The 18,224-nt window shown below is 55.0% G+C and overlaps 1 protein-coding gene across 3 annotated transcripts in view; it reads right to left on the bottom strand.

Moving 5' to 3' along the window:
- Positions 1 to 8,225: 8,225 nt before the first annotated feature.
- Positions 8,226 to 18,224, bottom strand: part of LOC119093575 (homeobox protein OTX2) — a 27,372-nt gene continuing 17,373 nt past the window's right edge. For all 3 annotated transcript variants that reach the window (XM_037216546.1, XM_037216544.1, XM_037216545.1), the window contains exons 3-6: positions 13,206 to 13,366; positions 10,984 to 11,265; positions 10,592 to 10,783; positions 8,226 to 9,166 (exon numbers count right to left, since the gene is read on the bottom strand). In XM_037216546.1, the coding sequence (XP_037072441.1) occupies positions 9,053 to 9,166; positions 10,592 to 10,783; positions 10,984 to 11,265; positions 13,206 to 13,366 (749 nt within the window). In that variant the 3' untranslated portion in view covers positions 8,226 to 9,052. The remainder of the gene's footprint in view (positions 9,167 to 10,591; positions 10,784 to 10,983; positions 11,266 to 13,205; positions 13,367 to 18,224) is intronic.

Below are 18,224 nucleotides of genomic sequence, written 5' to 3'. Positions count from 1 at the left end.
GTGGCGATCAAGGCAAATAGAAATATAAATGTCGAATCGTTCATATCTCGCGTTCGCGAGCACGATCTTCAGATAAAACGGCCGTCAACTGGCTCTCAAGCAATGTTGTGCAGGGCACGATGACGTAAGCAAACAATGATATATTGAAGAAGATGCTTTTAGTAACAGAGAAATTGTGTTGTTTAGAGCAGTTGTTTCCACTTAAAAAGTATACTAAAAGCTGTAACTGTGCTTATTTCATCATATGTGATGCTTGCTTTAAAACCATCAAATGTGGAACATTCCCTTTAGGATGCTACGAGGATCGCACATTGGACCACGGCCGAGAGGAAACGCTTCCGAAGTGTAGACTCCACCAGCAGGAAAGCGGACAGGTTCACTCCAACAGGCCGTGAACAGCGGGGCACTGCTGCACGCCCGAATACGGACGGGAATATCTAGCTGCTGGAGGCCCTGCCGGCGGAGCTGACGGTCTGGATAATGTAGCAGCCACCAACGAATTTTTTCCTTACTTCATACAAGACATCGCAAAGCGGGAGGTAATGTTTGCCATGGCACTTGCTGAAATAATGTTTGTCATCAGTCCTGGGGATCTTCGACGCATGACGTCACCGAAAGAGTGGCAGCGTTAGGCGGCACGAACAGCAAGAGGCAAGCAATAGCTGCAAATGCCAGAAGTTTTGGAACACAACGGTGTGATAAGCGCCAGCACCAGTCTTCTATACCTTGTATTCGTTTTGTGTATTCATGGATGACCAACATTGTGAATTGGACTACTGAAAAGGGACAACGGCAGCTGGTCGTACACATATATCGAAAACGAATTTTCGAATTCAGCTGCCAGTCATATAAGGAAGTGTGTCACATTTGTATGGGGTTTTAACTCAAACAGCAATCTTGGAAATCACTCGGTGCAGTTAACAGCCCTGCCCTTCTTAGGACCTAAACCTTTCTAGTTTCTGAGTTACACGCCGGCGAAGATGTGCAGACTATTTCGGTGAGACTATTTCAAGGTTACCCAGGTATTCATGGCGCTTTAATAACGACATTCAACTTCTGTCATTTCATTAGCCATTCGATCAAGGCAAAACAACATAGAATTGTTGAGTCGTTCATATCTGGTGTTCGGAGCACGATTTCCGATATAACAGCCGTTAATTGGCTCTCAATTAATGTTGTGCAAGGCATGACGACGTAATCAAACAAGGGCATTTTGACGAGGATATTTACTAAACATAGAGACAGTGTTGCCTAGAGCAGTCTTTTTTCACTTCAAAGTATATTTAGAGTCGTTGCCGAGCTTATTTCATCACATCTGATGCTTCAATATTTACAACTGTGGAACATTCCCTTTAACCTGAGGGTGTGTCACACTTTCCACTTGCTTCATCAACGAACGATTTTCCAGTAACCTCAATCCATTTCTAGCCTCGCCTTCACAAGCCTCTAGCCTCGCCTCCTCTGCCCCCCGTCCCTTCGCCTACGTGTGTACGAAGTTGACGCGCGTGTATGCTGAAGCGCGTTTGCTCCGCTCTCTAACTGGTTCCAGTCGTTTTGAAAAATTACGCCGGTGTCTTTTTAAGATTTCTTTTTCATTGAGTCGAAGACGAAAGGGAGCCGGTTTTAAATCTGCGAGGTTCATGTGGTACGGCTTGCTAAATGTTAACAGTTAGCTGCATTTGAACGATTGTCCAGCTGTCTCGTTTGTGATTGCGAAGCTAGTTACATCAAGATTTATGCTGATCCGTTTTTATAGAAATAATTTTTCTTTTTCTTGGTGAATGTGAGGCGCTCGTTGACACCGCAAAAACCGCGCGCGTGCTTAATTCTTAACAAACAATGGCAACTGGTCCACTGAAGTATAACGAGGTGAAAAACCACATGGTTTTGCAACTCTCTGCATTGTTTGCTCGTCCACTTTTTTAACCTCTTGGTCTGCCAGACATTTGTGGAGGCCAAGCAAAAAACCGATGGTATGCCGGGCACCACTGCCGAATATCCTCAAACTCTGGGCGTCTTACCAGCATTTAGCATCACTCTGAGCGGAGAAGGCGGCTTTTTTAGCTTCACCATTCCAGCCGCTCTGAGACATTGATTCACAAGGCTGTAAATGAGGTGGTTCTGACGGTTGCAAAGTTGCAAAATCATGACAGTTTTTAAGCTGCATTTACCCGTGTCTGTCCATGAGCACGAAATAGCAAAAGTTCAACACCACCAAGGCGATCAAGAGCTGCTACCAATTACGTGTTACCACCCCTGTGGGGGTGGTAGATAATAGTGGCAGCAGCTGAGCGGCGGAATGTGGGAATTGATGGTATGTAATTGTAGCGCTCGAGTGTAGGTAGTTCCTAATCTAAGCCTCAATCTCGGTGACGTCATGACGCCAAGTTAACTTCTTTGCATGAAAATGTTTGCGAAATGGGTGCATAGCGAGAAAAGATGCAGGCAGGTATCGATGCTGCGCCAAAAGTTACCGTGCATATTTTTGGACGGTGAAGAATGAATGAACCGTAAAAATGGCCGCTTCTTTCCTCCGAAAAATGTCATAGCTCGGTCATTGACATGGTCTGGTACCTTTTTTGCTGGGTTCCAAGCTGTTCAGATCTAGGACCCTGTGCCACCTTTAAAATACATACATTCAAAAACACAATAAAGGGAAGAAGCTTGTATCGCGGCAAATTTGTGCAGTCAGCACCCAAGTCATCAATACGATGTTTATCTTGAAATCTCGATTTAAAAAGTGCAAATAAGGCTACGGAAATAGGCCATTAACGCACTATCCAGCTAGTGTTATTTAAAACCGTCGAACATTTATAGTGGTGTCTTTCACGCGTTCATGACGGTTTGGAAGTAAGAGATGCAGGCCGCCGTCTCTGCGCTCAGGGCTGGGTTGGGTACAGATTTCGGGAAAGCACCGGCATTGGTGCAAAAATCGGTAAGTTGTCTGTAAAATGTCTGATAGATACTTAAGTATTCATCCAAAAAAGTAGTAGAAAAGATAAATACTAAAGTGGAGAGCCGAAATGCTTTGCAAGATACCTGATCGCGCCTCTTTTAGCTAAAGCTAGCTCCATTCACTCTAGCTCTGTAACTATCGACAAGGATGTTGGGGAGGAAGTTTTCCTTAAATTTTACCTCAATTTAAAAAAGCATGCTGTAAAAAAATGTTATCGTGTGTGTCCAACTAACCAGAAATGAGTAACGGGAGTGTGTGCGCAGGTCGATGGGTAGTGGGACGATGTGCACAGGTTGATGGGTAGTGGGAGGGTGTGCACTGGTCCATGGGGAGCGGGAGGGCGTGCACAGGTCCATGGGTAGCTGAGTGTGTGCACAGGTCCATGAGTAGTGGGTTGGCGTGCACAGGTCCATGGGTATCGGGAGTGTGTGCACAGGTCCATGGGTAGTGGGTTGGCGTGCACAGGTCCATGGGGAGCGGGAGGGCGTGCACAGGTCCATGGGGAGCGGGAGGGCGTACACAGGTCCATGGGTAGTGGGTTGGCGTGCACAGGTCCATGGGGAGCGGGTTGGCGTGCACAGGTCCATGGGGAGCGGGAGTGTGTGCACAGGTCCATGGGGAGCGGGAGGGCGTGCACAGGTCCATGGGGAGCGGGAGGGCGTGCACAGGTCCATGGGGAGCGGGAGGGCGTGCACAGGTTCATGGGGAGCGGGAGGGCGTGCACAGGTCCATGGGGAGCGGGAGGGCGTGCACAGGTCTGTGGGAAGCGGGAGGATTTGGTGAACGAAGTGTCGCCCGTGAAGGCCATAAGTTAGTTACCTCCAGTAATGCACTTCAACAGTTTGCAGGTGGTATATCACCGCAAGACATCACGTGTTTTTCTAGTCGCCCGCTGCAAAACGACGGTGACGGACTTAAGCTGTTAAAACTTACGTCAAAGTGTGAATGAAACCGAACATTCTCCGCGGATTCGCCCGTGCTTAAAGCACGTCGTGAAAAGATTACGCTCATTCGACGCCAAAAGCAAGGGGCAATTCTGAGAATTGTTCGGAACAGCCCCAAGAGTGGGGGCCAAGTCCCGCCAACTAAAAGAAGCCAACGTAGATCTTCACGAAGAAGGAAGCTGTACACCGTAAACAACTTTATGCGACTTTGGGGTTATCGCGTAGCAAATCATCGAGTCGAATGTTGCCAGGTGCAGCACGGCTATTCCATGCAATAAAACAGTAAATATTGCATCTTCAGTTGATGCGATTCCCAGGCATATGAAACATAGGTGCCGGAGCAGAAAGCAAAGGAAGTAGCTGCCCCCCCCCCCCTCGCCCAAATTTTAGGACCGACAGGCAGGGCTTACTAGTATGTATACATTACAAAGGAAATCAGCTCCGATCTGCCCCACATTCAAGGATGTTGTAAAAGACCATGGTGCTCTGGGCAGCAAATCTGAAAATACATTACGTTGCGAATGTTATGACGCAGTTCTTGCATTTTTATATTTAGTTTGACTGCGTGGAGAGCATCCTCGTAACCTGGGCGCTGACAGTGCTTATTACGATGTGAACCACGTCTTAATGCTTCCCGCAAACAGCTTGCGCTTTTACCCATGCGACGGTCGGTTTGCCGCTAGCATTGGATTCCGCGACATGCGTTCGCTGCGGCTCTGAGTGGGCTGTGAGGCGTCCTTGATGCGTACGTGGTTGGCTTCTCCAGCCAGACGGCTATCCAGGCGACCAGCTGGCCTCCCCGCAGGGAGACGTGCAGGGGCTCAGAGGTCACGGGCCCGTCTCTCATCAGGTCTTGGGGGCTCTTTGGGCCCTTCGAGACCTACGGGACCTCTTTGGGTCATTTGGGCCCCTCGGGAGCGGCGATCGAGTGCTTGAAGGGCTGAGCAGAGGGTGCGTTAAGGGGCTCCTGTCCGAAAGAGCTGTCATTCAGAGGGCCCATTGCGTCGGTCGGAGGCCCACTGGGACAGTGTGGGCCTCTATGTCGGTTAGAGACCACCGACGCCGTGTCGGCCTAGGCCCTGGTCGATCACTTCCCAGTCAGGGACCAAGCCAGGACCCGCTATTTGCGTTACTAGAGATCTCTGAAACAATGAGAACCTCGTTGTGCCGGTCAGGCGTCTTCATTGCTTAACATTAATTCTGCGTCGGTAAGGAGTCCAGAATCTGCTAGGGAGTATTTGATGAACAGGAACTGAGACAGAGCCTCGGATGTCAGAGGGTTTGTTGCGTTGGTTCGGACCATCTGACAGTGAAAGGAAATATGAGCAGTGTCAATGCAACGACAAAAAATAGAACTGTGGAATGACTGTCAGCCAGGGGCGTCAGTAGCGTGTGGGACGCTCCACCCGGTGACAGCCAGGTGTCAGCCAGAGGCCTCAGTAACGTGTGGGACGCTCCACCCGGTGACAGCCAGGTGTCAGCCAGAGGCCTCAGTAACGTGTGGGACGCTCCACCCGGTGACAGCCAGGTGTCAGCCAGAGGCCTCAGTAACGTGTGGGACGTTCCACCCGGTGACAGCCAGGTGTCAGCCAGAGGCCTCAGTACGTGTGGGACGTTCCACCCGGTGACAGCCAGGTGTCAGCCAGGGGCGTCAGTAGCGTGTGGGACGCTCCACCCGGTGACAGCCAGGTGTCAGCCAGAGGCCTCAGTAGCGTTGGGGACGTTCCACCCGGTGACAGCCAGGTGTCAGCCAGAGGCCTCAGTAACGTGTGGGACGTTCCACCCGGTGACAGCCAGGTGTCAGCCAGGGGCGTCAGTAGCGTGTGGGACGTTCCACCCGGTGACAGCCAGGTGTCAGCCAGGGGCGTCAGTAGCGTGTGGGACGCTCCACCCGGTGACAGCCAGGTGTCAGCCAGAGGCCTCAGTAACGTGTGGGACGCTCCACCCGGTGACAGCCAGGTGTCAGCCAGAGGCCTCAGTAGCGTGTGGGACGCTCCACCCAGTGACAGCCAGCTGTTCGATGAGTCGATCTCGACCCCTGTGACTCTGATTAGACCCTCTGCGCCAGTGCGGTGACGCCGCTGGTGCGCCATCAGTGATCCTCTGTGTCAGTGAGCGCCCCTGCGTCGATCAGGGACCGACTGCCCCGGTCAGGAGGTCTCCCGTTTCAGGGAAGGGATGCCTGATATGTCCCTCTAACGGCCTCCGGGTCGACCTGCAGAGGGCCCCGGCCCCATGTTACCAGAACGGCAGCCAGTGGATACCCCTGGCTGGGGCAGAAGGGTCCTTCAGCCGTAACCGGGGAAGGCAATGTGCCCTTTTGTCTTCTACCCGCGGGACTTCCTGCACGCGACAGTAAGGGGCGTCTGAAGGGTTCAATAGGTTTATCGAAACGTGGCAACAATATACATCGACATGGCCAGCACATGTTTGCCAGAGTGCGTCCATCCTTGGGCAGAGCAGGCCGGTCAACAACCTGAGCGGCGCTGTGGCCGCCGCAGCTCGCCCCAGGCGGCGGGATACGCGCGCGCGAGAGCGATCATGCGTTGCGAAATCATGTTTTTTAAACACTTTTAATAGCAATTCGTACCGTTCAAAGGTTAGGATAGGACGTGAGTTACACCTGTACATTTTAAGGCTGATTTTTTGAGCGGATTATTAGTTACAGCAACACGAACAATAGAGATTCCATCAGTATGTCAAGGGGTCGTCTTGCTGAATAGGCTAATCCATTCCGAGTATCAATCCGAGCAGGTTGAATCTGCGGTCCGAACTACTGTCTGTATGTAAGAAGTTGAGTCCATGAGCTGAACAAAAAACTTTTGTTCTGCTTTTTCGTTTTCGTGGTCCGTTTTCCGCCGCCTGATATCAGCTGTGAGGGCCGCGGCTCGGCCCATGGAGACTGCTAAGCCATCATCGCTAGGTAGGCAACGCTGTTAACACTTTAAGACTGTCATCGCGCGTGTTTAAGACTGTATGAAGCCCTTTTTGCACACTATCTTTGAAAAAAAATATGAACATCCCAGGCGAACATGACTTAGTCATATCGACAAAAAGCCTCTTGGAATGCACACTGCTGTTCACACCACAGTGACCTATATTACAGTTTACACCACAGTGACCTATACACACACCTAAAAAAAACTTCGGCAGTGCACTGTCATTGGCTATTACGGCCCGAATGGGCCATTACAATATAGATAGCCAGGGTGTTTTTTCGATGCAGCCATTGATACCCGGTCCCTCAATCTTACTGACCTGAATGCAAGCAGCATTGCTTCTTTTGGCGTTCTGGATCATCAACATCCACAAATTTTAGAGAAATGCCTCCAGTTCCATGGTTAGCACTCGTACCCTATCGACGTCCGTAAGTATCGATCCCTATTTGCGTAGCAAGTTACCATCATTTCGAAACACTCGTAAATCACCTTTGTCCCCACAATCAGTGATAAATGTTAAGCTACTAATGGCTTACTCTGAACTTAGGGGACAAAGTGCGGTTTGGTGGTGCACACCATTTTCTGCTCTTTAACACCAAATGTGCGCCTCTCATTTCCTGTCGCCTAGTTGAACGTTGAGTTTTTTATATTTTCGACTCGCTTTTAATTTAAACTTCAAATGTACGGCTGTTTCAGGTACCCTCAAACAAGTGGAAGCTACTAAGAGATGTGAAATATCGACCAGAAAGTGAAATTGAGGACCGAGGTATTCATCACCGACAGGGTGGCATCAATTTGCAGCTGAATATGTGCCTGTGCATTCGGAATCATTGGTTACAGAATGTTCTAAGGCTCCTGATTCAGATCCTGATTGGCAGCTATAAGTTGGCGCCGATCTCCGTCTCTCCATGCTGAGGCCTGGACTCATTATGGGATATTTACGAAACGCATGCCAGCGCATTTTTTGCACTTTACCTAGCTTATGTCGGTACTGCTCATGGGGTAATGCTGCTCCCCCACCCGGTGAAATCGTTCCTTTGCCGCTGCTAGTACACCACGCAAAATCACATTTTCAAAACCCTTTACACATCCATGCATTGTTACATGGTTAATGCCGAACTTTAACGAAACGAGGCGGAATTGGTCCACCAGCTCCCGGTGTCCTAGCTCTGTGTGCGACACCAGTGTTTGGCACGTGTGAGTAACGTCTGGAGGCACACAAGCTTACTGACTACGGCAAACTCCACATTCTACATTTTCCTTGTGAAGTTATTTTCAGGTGTTATGTCCTGTTATATTTGCGCGGTCTCGTCCGGATCGAAATAATCTCGCAACCACTCCTGCATCGAAGTCACTCTTCTCAGTGCACCCGAATGAAAACGCACATCGCTTTTGATTCGTGTTCCACATAGGTACCACCAGCACAGCTGCCTGCAAATTGTACTTATTCAACAGTTCCTTACCCTCGGCGTCTGCCAACAAGTCACCACTCACAAACACACGCACACACAAACGCACACTTATTTACAGGTCAGTGCGCCCATTGGGAGGGCGGCAGTGACGCCCAGCACGGATGGCACGCGAGGGATCCCCTAGGAGACGCCGGGACGACGCCTCGGCGCCCTCCTCGGCGAGAAAGCGGCAGCCACATCAAGAACGCCCCGTCGGCTACGCAGCGTGCAAAACTCGGTGAAGAGCGGTCTGTGAACACACGGATAGCCAAGGGGCAGCTAGACAAACCTTCCGGCGCCGCGCCGCCGTCGCCCGCTCGGAGGCCATGCCGAACGGCGCCGCACACACGTCTTTGGTGGCAGGCTGCTGCGCGCTACGATGGTCTAAGCACAGTCTAGCTAAGCTGGCCCGGCTCTATCACAGGAAACGCTTATAATATGCCGCCGGCGCGACGCACGGGCGGCGAGCGCGCGCGGCTAGATCGCACACAGAAACACAACGTCGAGTTCGGGTCGGGGCGCGGCCGCGCCGGCCGCGGCCCGGCCGGGCCTTCGTTGCGGCCGCGAGGGCCCAACGCCGGGCGCGGGCGCCCCACGACCCCGCAGGCTTCCGCTCGTCCGGGTCAGGCCTGGTCAGCGTCCCGCCGGCGACGCGCCTCCCCCGGGCGTCGAGTGGACTCGTCCCGCCTGCAGCACAGTGGACTCGTCCCGACCGCAGCGCAGTGGACTCGCCCGGACTGCGCCGCAGTGGACCCGTCCGGTCTACAACACTTGAAAGTTCTGGTAGCGGTAGTCGAAGTCGGCGCTAATGCCGTGCCGCCCGGCCGGCACGCTGTTTTGCTGCGATTGGCTCATGGCGTTGATATGACTGCTCACCTGCAACAAGACAACACAACTGTTGCAACACAACTGCTTACGAGAGAGCACCAGTGTCAGCATGTCGGCGGCGGATGTGCAACGAGGCGCCGTTGCAGGCATGGCTGCCACTCATCGGCGGCCGTGGGCTTTCTGCGCAGTCAGGCGGGACTTTCACAGATTAATGGTAGAGGTGGTCGGTGTGAAGTTTGGGTAAAATTATCTTCATCGTGCACGCATGGAGCTATGCAAATGTCACTACTTCCGTGGTTCGCGTATTTCGCCATACTGGCCCTCTTCAGCGAAGAGCCTTTCCCGCAACTGCTTTTCCAGAAAAAGTGGGCGCCCTATGAATCATGCAGTTGACGCGCTCTAAAAACCGAAATAATCATAACCATCATCGACTGAACAGAGTTCAACGGAATACGCAAGGCCTAAATCAGGGCAATATCCTAATAGGGCTGGGCCTTCTGCCGCTCCTGAAAACATGCTGTGGCCTCCTTGCCCCGACTCAAATAGAGCTTGTAATCCCACGTCCTTCCTATATCTGGATGAAACTGGTGGTAACTGGTTGTAACTGGCATCACTGAGCCGATTGCCCCCGATCCGCATTGTCTGCGTCAGCATCGTGCCGGATTTCTGGGATAAACAACACCGTTATGGTGATCCCGGGCTTAAAATCCAATTTGAATGAAGAAGTAGCGTTCTGTCGGATATACGCTTTAATAAATCCGGCTTTGTATTTTTCTAACTCTGTGTGCACACGGCTAAGGCCTTGCCAAATCACACTGGCGTTGGGAATGTTGCCACCAAAATCCCGTGGCAAACTGACTAGTGTTGGGCCGCCGTCGGCAGCCGTAATACTTCCGGCGTCTTCTCGGCTTACCAGCATGTATTGGCACGTTTTACTTCTACTGAGAATCCCCACGAGGCGTGACTATTTTAAGCCGAGGGCCCAGTATCTCGATGAACAGGTCATCGTGGCGGGAGCTGGCGGTGGAGGGCTGTTCGTTCCTTTCCCTGCCTCTCCGGCAATGCTAAGCCGCAAGGCCGCCTCTCCCGCCCGCGGGGCGACCTGACCGCGTGGTTACGACCATGGCCCGGCTTTTCCTGACCGGATCAAGCATCACTCAGCCGTGTCATCTGCGTCATCTGCGTCTGTGTCATCATCATCTGCGCGTGTGACGGACTTCCTCACGACCGTTTTTTTTTACTCTGCACAATTCTATGTTTGTATATGCTTGTTCCCGGCTGACTAAGCTATGCAATCTGTGAGTTAGGCTGTCTCGGTCCTCGTCTGCGGGCTAACCTGCGTGCATGGGTAAGGTCCTCGTACCACACTGCCCTGACCGTTCGGTCACGCTCCCCGCCCACGGGCCGGCCCATCTCGGCCCTCCGATGAAGCCCGGCCGCGCCGCACCGCTCCGGACGCTCCGCACTGCTCACCTGCGGGTTGATCTGGCCGTGCGAGTTGAGGTGGTACTCCATGTTGCCGTAGTAGCCGCCGTACTGGGAGTAGCCGGCCGCCTGGTTCGGCTGGTACGAGCGGTCCATCACCGCCTGACCCGACACCAGGTCGCCCATCGGCGCCAGCGACGCGGCCGGGTTCCAGATCGTATTGTACACCCCACCGTAACTCTGGAAGGGGCGGCGGGTCAGAGGAGCGCGCTGGCGCCGGCGGTACGCCCAGCTTGACGTCCTGTGTCGTCGTTCAAACCTCACGAAACGCAAAATGTTCATCCGTTCATTCGTTTAACCTCTGTCAGGACCATAACAGCTTTCACGACCTGCAGTTCTCTCCGCCAAGTCAGCATCGTCTCTGGCGTCACCCTGCTGACCTGGTGCGGCGTCGTGGACGGTGTGCTGATGGCCGGGGCCGTGGAGCACGTGACGGGCGGCGTGTACGGCGAGTCACGCGGCCCGGCCGCCGGCGGCGACGGCGTGCCGGCCGCCGCCGTCGGCGTCACCGCCGCCGCGTGCGCCGCTGCTGCCGCCGCCGTCGTCGGCGGCGTGCGCGTGCGCGGCTTGGGCTTGGGCTTAGCCTCGGGCGGCGCGCCGCCGTTGGTGTTGGTCTGCTTGGCTTGCTGGCGGATCTTGGCGCGTCGGTTCTTGAACCAGACCTGCCCGGCAGAGGCGGCAGCGTTAGCATCGGGTCACGCTGGCGCCAGTGGGTGTGTCATACGCCCGGCTTTAGGCCGATGCGCGCCCAACGCGTTTCACAGAAATAGTTTGCAAAACGAAAAGCTGTTGAGTTGTACCGTGCTACATTGTCTTCCTTTCTGGACCACAGACTGACTTTTAAAAGTGGCCCAATAGAAATCGTTTTCCCTTTTTCCATGTTTCTCCTTCATCAGCTGAACCTCAAAGGCTACGCAAAAGCGTCCACAAGCCCGCGCAGCCTCGTGCCCCAGCGTGCCCGGCCCGGTCGCCACTGTCACCGCGTCCCCTCCCTCCCACCCAGACAGCGGGGCGGGCCATCCCTCAGGCCGGCGGTGCGATGAGGCGGCCGTATGCCGGCTCACGCCCGTCCGCCGGCGGCGGGGCCGGCTCCTCCGTACCACCGGCGGCGGGCCGGCGCCTCCGCACCACCGGCGGCCGGGACAAGCCCGGTCCGGCCGCCGCCGTCGCCGTGTGACGCGCCTGGCTAACGGCGCGACGGCCGGCGGCGACAGCGGTGCTGATCACCGGGACGATGAGGCGGGTCACGTGACGTGCCGCCGCTGTGTAATGGGTTTCTCCACACTCCGACACATTCCGTCCGTTCTCGGCTGGTTTTTCGGCTCTGCACGTGACGGGATGTCCCGCTGATTGCTTTTTTTTCTCGCCGTTTTAGGTCGCAGGGTGTGCGCAAATGAGCTTTGTCTCATTTGCACCTTTTGCTAAAGAATGAATCACACGGGAACTAGAGGTGCATGAGTGAATACTTCCTCAGTTCTTTTTGTGGGTAGGAAAACAGTGGCAAATGACACTGATCAATGCAAACTTTTGTAAAAGAATTCGGTTGAACCTTCCAGGTCAAGGCCATTCCGTGTCACACTGGCAGATGCAGCTGCATCGCATCGTTCCAACGACGTTGAACCAATTAGCGAGCGGAGGGTGTCGATAATCATTAATTAGTCAGAAGTTTTCCTGCTTGCAGGTCCCCATAACAAAGTTTGCTATCTAGATTAGACCTGAAGACACATTTGAGTGTTGACAACATAAAAAAACAACTATCAAAGCCCGCCACTGGGAGTTCCTGACATTAGAACAATATTCCCGTCAGGAGAGGCCTGGGCTAAAGCGCAAAATAAAGCCAACTGGGGCACAGTGACATGAAGTATCCAAGGTACATAAAAATCATCAGTTGATATAGCCTTTGACTTAGCAGTGTTTTATCAAAATCAGTCAGATGTAACTCAAGGGCCATCAGCGGTCTTCAAAACCTGGATGATATAAATCTGGAAGTAAATGCCAGGATAAATCATTCTTCCGGTTGATCGCATTTTCATGATGGCACGATAACGTAAAATGTAGCAATGTGTGGGGGTGTAACTTGAAAAACAAGTAAACGCCAGGCAACAGCACATCGTGACCATAATGACCCCATTCCGCAAACCAGGCGCTCGTCATTTTTGCCTCCATCCAAGCCCGCGCGTAAAAGTCACGGCACCAAAAACGGACAACTTTTGCGCCATGACCTACTACGGCCCATTTTTACCCTGGCCGCGAATGGCGAACGTCGCCACGATCGGTTGTCCAGTCAGACCGGGCGTGCTTCTACGTCACACCCAACGGGTATGCCTGCCCTTCCTCCCGCTCGATGACTCCCGCCTGCCTTTGCCTTGTAACCACATGCTGCGTCTTCCTGGACAGGCATTCTGTCCCCAGCAAAAAAGGAAGCAAAAGCATCCAGCCTCGTGCAAGGCGAGTACTTCCTGCCCCGTCATACCGCCCTTCCTGTCCAGCTCATGCAGGACAACCCCCCCTCCCCTCCGGCCTCCCAGCCCACGAACTCTCCCGCCTGCCACTGGACGAACGCCCTGCCTCTGCTCAACGCTGCCCTCCGGCTGACACTGACCTGGACACGTGACTCGGGCAGGTTGATCTTGATGGCCACCTCCTCGCGCATGAAGATGTCCGGGTAGCGCGTCTTCTGGAACAGCGCCTCCAGGATGTCCAGCTGCTGGCGCGTGAACGTGGTGCGCTCGCGCCGCTGCTTGCGGCCGTTACCGGGCCCGGCTGCGGAGACGGCGTCAGGTCAGGGGGGCGCGCCGCGACCCGGGCAGGCCGGGCGCCGAACGCCGGCCGGCTGCTGCCTTGTGGACAGCAGCCGGCCGGTCAGCACCGGCGGCTTGGAGCGAGCACGACACAGGCGCAACGGCCATCAACACGGCCGGTCGAGTGGCGGTCTGGCAAGCAGCAAGCGTTTGCATCAGCACAAGTGACATCCTGGCGAGCAGGACAGTGTTTGCGGCAGGTCGCGTTAGTGGACGCACGGGGCGGCACGATAGGGCTTTAAGAGGGGTGACTGCCAAGACGAGCGGCGACACGAAAGCCGTCTTTATTTGAGCATTTTCACGAACATCGTCACGCCGGGGCTTGTGAACACCGCACACCGCACACCGCACACCGCACACCGCACACGTCGCGACAAATCAACTCAGGCGCTGACCAGCGGCGGCCTGTTCGCGATTCCACGAAAGTGTGGCGACCGACACAGGAGGGCGCACCCGCGGCGCGACAGCAGCGCGCGCATGGCGCAGCTGTGTTACGCTCGTCGGGCGACCGCTGATCGCGGCGATAAGCTGCGCGAAAACTCCCCGCATTAATAACTATCGTTATTGATTGGCTACCGCCACATCCGATCGTGACAGTTATTGACGGAAAAACTGCGATACATCGCCGTGCGGCGAGTGTCCGACACGTAATGAGTGGTCAGTTTCCTCCTCGCCCGCCCGGCAGCCGAGCAACGCCCTTAGCTCTGCGAATATTCCATTCAGGCGCGCAGTCTGCCAAACGGTCCCCAGAGGCGCGCCTCGCGACAGCCAAAAAATGGGGTCACAGTCGGCGGCATGCAAGGTCAAAGACGCTTCCACGAGAGTTGGCATCTCATGCACAGTCCTCGGATGCTTGAACTCGCATGCATGCGGGCTGCAGCGGTTGGCATTGTGCGGAGAACTGGGCGGAATGTCGGCGCAGTTTTGCGGGGACGTGGGAATGGAACGGAAAGAGCTGGTGGTGGGTGATAGCATTGTTCGTGGGCGCTGCGGCAACGGGTGAAGTGAAGCAGGGAAACCCTTGAGTCTGGTGTCTTCGAGAATGACCGCAACCATGGTAATAAACCGAGCTGGTGATAAAAGGTCCGTGGGTTCCGCGGGGACGTGGAGAGGAAATAAAACAATTCGATACTTGCGTAGGTGTGTGAACAAAGGTTTTTAAGACAACAGTGGTGTAAGGATACGGTGGAGTCGTGACTTCGCGACCTCATGGGGCGACAAAAAGACTCCGGTAGCATTTAGTTTTGGACCAATGGCAGGGAACATGTCATTTTTCCAGGCTGCCTACAAAATGCTGAAAGCCAGAGAATTGATTCCATCTGATAAAAGCCCGGGGCCAATACCGAAGCAAAACGTAAAATATTGGTAGCTTGCTCTCGTGTTCCGTACCACTTGTCATTAGCTCAAGTACAAGCAGAAAGTCGGCGAAGCCATAGAACGATCTTCTCGCAATCCCTCATATCCAACAATCGCATGTGACGCGGCCGCAAATTCTGCCGCCAAACTTGACCGTACGGGAGGGAGCAGGACCGATTCTGTCCCCTGGGACACCGAGTCCCTGCAGCGGCGGAGACCGCGCCGTACAAAAAGGGATCCGTTGTCTGGCGCCCTAGCCAGCGCACGGGCGCGGACCATTCTGCGGGCGCGCGTGTCCCCGCCTGACACTGTGACCGACGCCTGAGCACCGGCAGCACTGGGGGCCCCAGCTGAGACTTCCACCCCGTGGCGGCGTACTGATCTCCAACACTTGGGGGCAGGCAGCGGTCGCAAACGCCTGAAATTCAGAGATGGAAATTCCCCAAGAGCGGGGTCTTTTGGGAAAACGAAATATGCCGTCTGCGTTACAAGCCTAACACTAACTTTTTTGGGTCCAGATAGGGCCGAACCAGCCTCCCCTCAGCTTCCCAGCGACACCGATCCCGCCGGAGACACTCAGGAGAGTGGTGGACTTCACGGGCCGGGTACACCCACCGGTGACCATGTGGAGTAAGCAACGAAATGGGATAGGTGCAGATTGTGGGAGAGCGTAGGTATCGGTGAGACCCTTACGAAATATCGGGCTGGTAGTCCAAGTATAGCAATAGAACGCTATTCTTTGCGGTTTTTTCAATCACACATGGCTCTATTGACAGCTCTCTTGCAATTATTAACGCAAAAGAGTTAGCTTAGGTGCAATCTGTCCTGAAGCTTTTATGCCATTTGGAACCAAGGTGCTAAAAATGCAAACAAGTGAGTAACGAACGGGCAAAGCTGATAAAATATGAACACCGGGTGGATTGTGTGCAGGAAAGCTCATTAGCAAAAGCCTCTAAAGGGGAGTTTTTCGGTTTTTCCGCTGCCATCTGGCACATGGAATTGTAGGGTAATGATCTACTGGAACAGTGTAATGGGCTTTGAGCGTAGAGAAACACCCTCATAAAGATCGACGCAGGGTTGGAGCCAGCCTCTCCCACAGGTACGCGTCATATTCAGAAGGAAATCAATCCCGAACGACGGCCATTCGAGCCACCTGCTCCCTTGCACAGGAATGACTAGCTGTGCTGGGCATGCTCCTCTTGCGCTCAGCACGCGGCACGTGGACACCCGTGACGCCACGGAGAACCGAACCGAGGGGTCACATGTCTGTCACACCCCAGCCCAGGCGCCGCCGTCAGCAACAGAACCACCAGCTGATACGGATAACTGATTGCGTTTTAGGTCCAGGAGCGACGACGCAGTTTAGCATTATCGCAGGGTAGCTGTTCCAGCTTCCACTTGCTGTAAGAGCCGAGCCTACCGCCGCGTCTGCCCGAGCCACCGCCTCCTACACGGCCGTGGCTGCCCTTTAGACTAGGCCAGACGCGACTGCGGGGACGCGAGCGACTCCATCTGCCGCCCGGGAAGGCCAGAGACGACCGTGACCGACCCGAACCCGCTCTGCAGCCGCCGCTGCACGCCGCGGTTCTCACGCAGCCAGCGGCAGCCCTCCCACGTTCCGCCCGCTTCCGATTCAAATGTCAATGCGCAAAAACGCTGAGGAAATCCGGTACAGCGTTTCCAGCAGCCGCGCCCGCCCGCGCGCTGAGACAATACGCCCGGCTCGCGTGATCATCGGTGACGTCACGTCCGACGGAGGGCGTGATGCCTGCCCTCCCAACTCAGCCTACCGCCGTGCACAGCAGCGTGCGTACGTTTCCAGCAGCCGCGCCCGCCGGCGCACTGAGACAGTACGCTGGGCTGGCGCGGTCGTCGGTGACGTCACGTCCGACGGAGGGCGGCGGCTGGCGCGGCGGCCGCAGCCGGTGTTCACGTGACTGAGCGCGCCCGAAGAACTCTATTTTTTATTCGCTAACAGGCACGACGACGTCGGCAAAGAACCGGGCTCCGGTGACCTAAAAACGAGTCAGCCAATCGCTGGCCGCCGCGACGCTCACGCCAATACTACACCAACACGCGCCAGACTGGCCAATTATTTACCCAATGAGGAAAAGCCCGCGCAATGACGGGACGGCGAGCGCCGGCGAAAAGCGTCCCCTCCCGCCCCCGGCTGCACCGCTGCTGTCGACGGCGGGCGGCGGGACGACAGAGCGCGCGCTGCCGGCTTCGCCACCGCAATTAGACGCGCACTTTTGAGCAGCTAATTGGGTGTTACAAACCGACCACCGCGGCGCGCGGGCCACTCAGGAGCAAGACGCACGTGCTCGCGCCGGGCGCGCCACGTGCCGCGCATTCAAGCGGCTGTGCCCGGTAGCGCCACGGGATCGGGTCTAATCAAATTACTGGGGGCGGCGACAAAGCATTATCCGAGCGTCATATTCCAAATTAGGTCACATGGGAATCGTCGCGACCGGGGACAGATGCGAACCATTTTCCGTGCCAGTCGGCGCGCGCCCGCTCGCGCGCGCGGGGAAATGATAATCTGATCAGAAATTAATTTCATAGATGACAACACTGCAACCGCCCCGGTCACCCGCGTGGAAGGGCGAGATAATAGAGGATACAGGGTGCCGCTCGGTTGCTGCAGGTTTCCCAGAGCGGTCGTGGGATCGCGGCGGCCGCGCCGTGACACTGCGCCGTGACACGGCGACGTGACTTGAGGTCGTGACGTGACGTCGGGACCCGCGGCAGCGGCGCTGCCATGGGTGGGGCCTGGGATCACTTCGTAGCGGCCTTGCGCTCACTTCGCCGCCTGTCCGTTTCGGCTTTCTAGGCATTTGTTTAAACGCGCAAATAATCACCAAAGGAGTAAAACTCCACGAAGCTCTATGTTCTGTAGGACATCTGACTTCATACCTCTACCCCTCCTCCTATTCTCCGAATTTTTCTACGCCTCGCTTGTGAACGCTACACCACGGACATCAATGCACTTCCAGTTTCGAAAGCGCCGACGAATCTAAGCGCGACACATTTCATGTCACATTTTGTGGGCCGTGAAATTTTTGCTGTCCAGGTGCCGTTCCAACGACGCACGCAAGTCAAATCACCTCCTATCGCGCTGGCACACTGTCTGCCTGGCTTGTGCTTATGTGACGCAGCACATATCGGCCCAATCGAACGAACGTGAAGGCCGAACGGCACCGATCCCTGAGACAAGCGGTTCCGGATCAAGATCAAACCGCGATGCCTCTGGATCTAAGTGACAGTTGCTAAGCCGATGTGAGAAGTGACAGGGTGACTGAGGCCGCGGCGCTGTTGTGAACAGAGAGGGTGCAGCAGGAACGGTTGGATTCGGATGCCGCAGGCGCCGACGCACGGAGACGCTCCACAGCGAGCTACGCAGGCCCTCAGCGGGCGGCTGTGCAGGCCGTCATCGCCCGCCAGTCCCACACCGGCCGCGCAAC

This window comes from Pollicipes pollicipes, unplaced genomic scaffold (genome assembly GCF_011947565.3).
Source record: "Pollicipes pollicipes isolate AB1234 unplaced genomic scaffold, Ppol_2.1 Scaffold_4002;HRSCAF=4701_pilon_pilon_pilon, whole genome shotgun sequence".
Taxonomy (NCBI): domain Eukaryota; kingdom Metazoa; phylum Arthropoda; class Thecostraca; order Pollicipedomorpha; family Pollicipedidae; genus Pollicipes; species Pollicipes pollicipes.
Note: the sequence above shows the minus strand (reverse complement) of the source record. Positions and strands in the feature narration are given on the sequence as shown.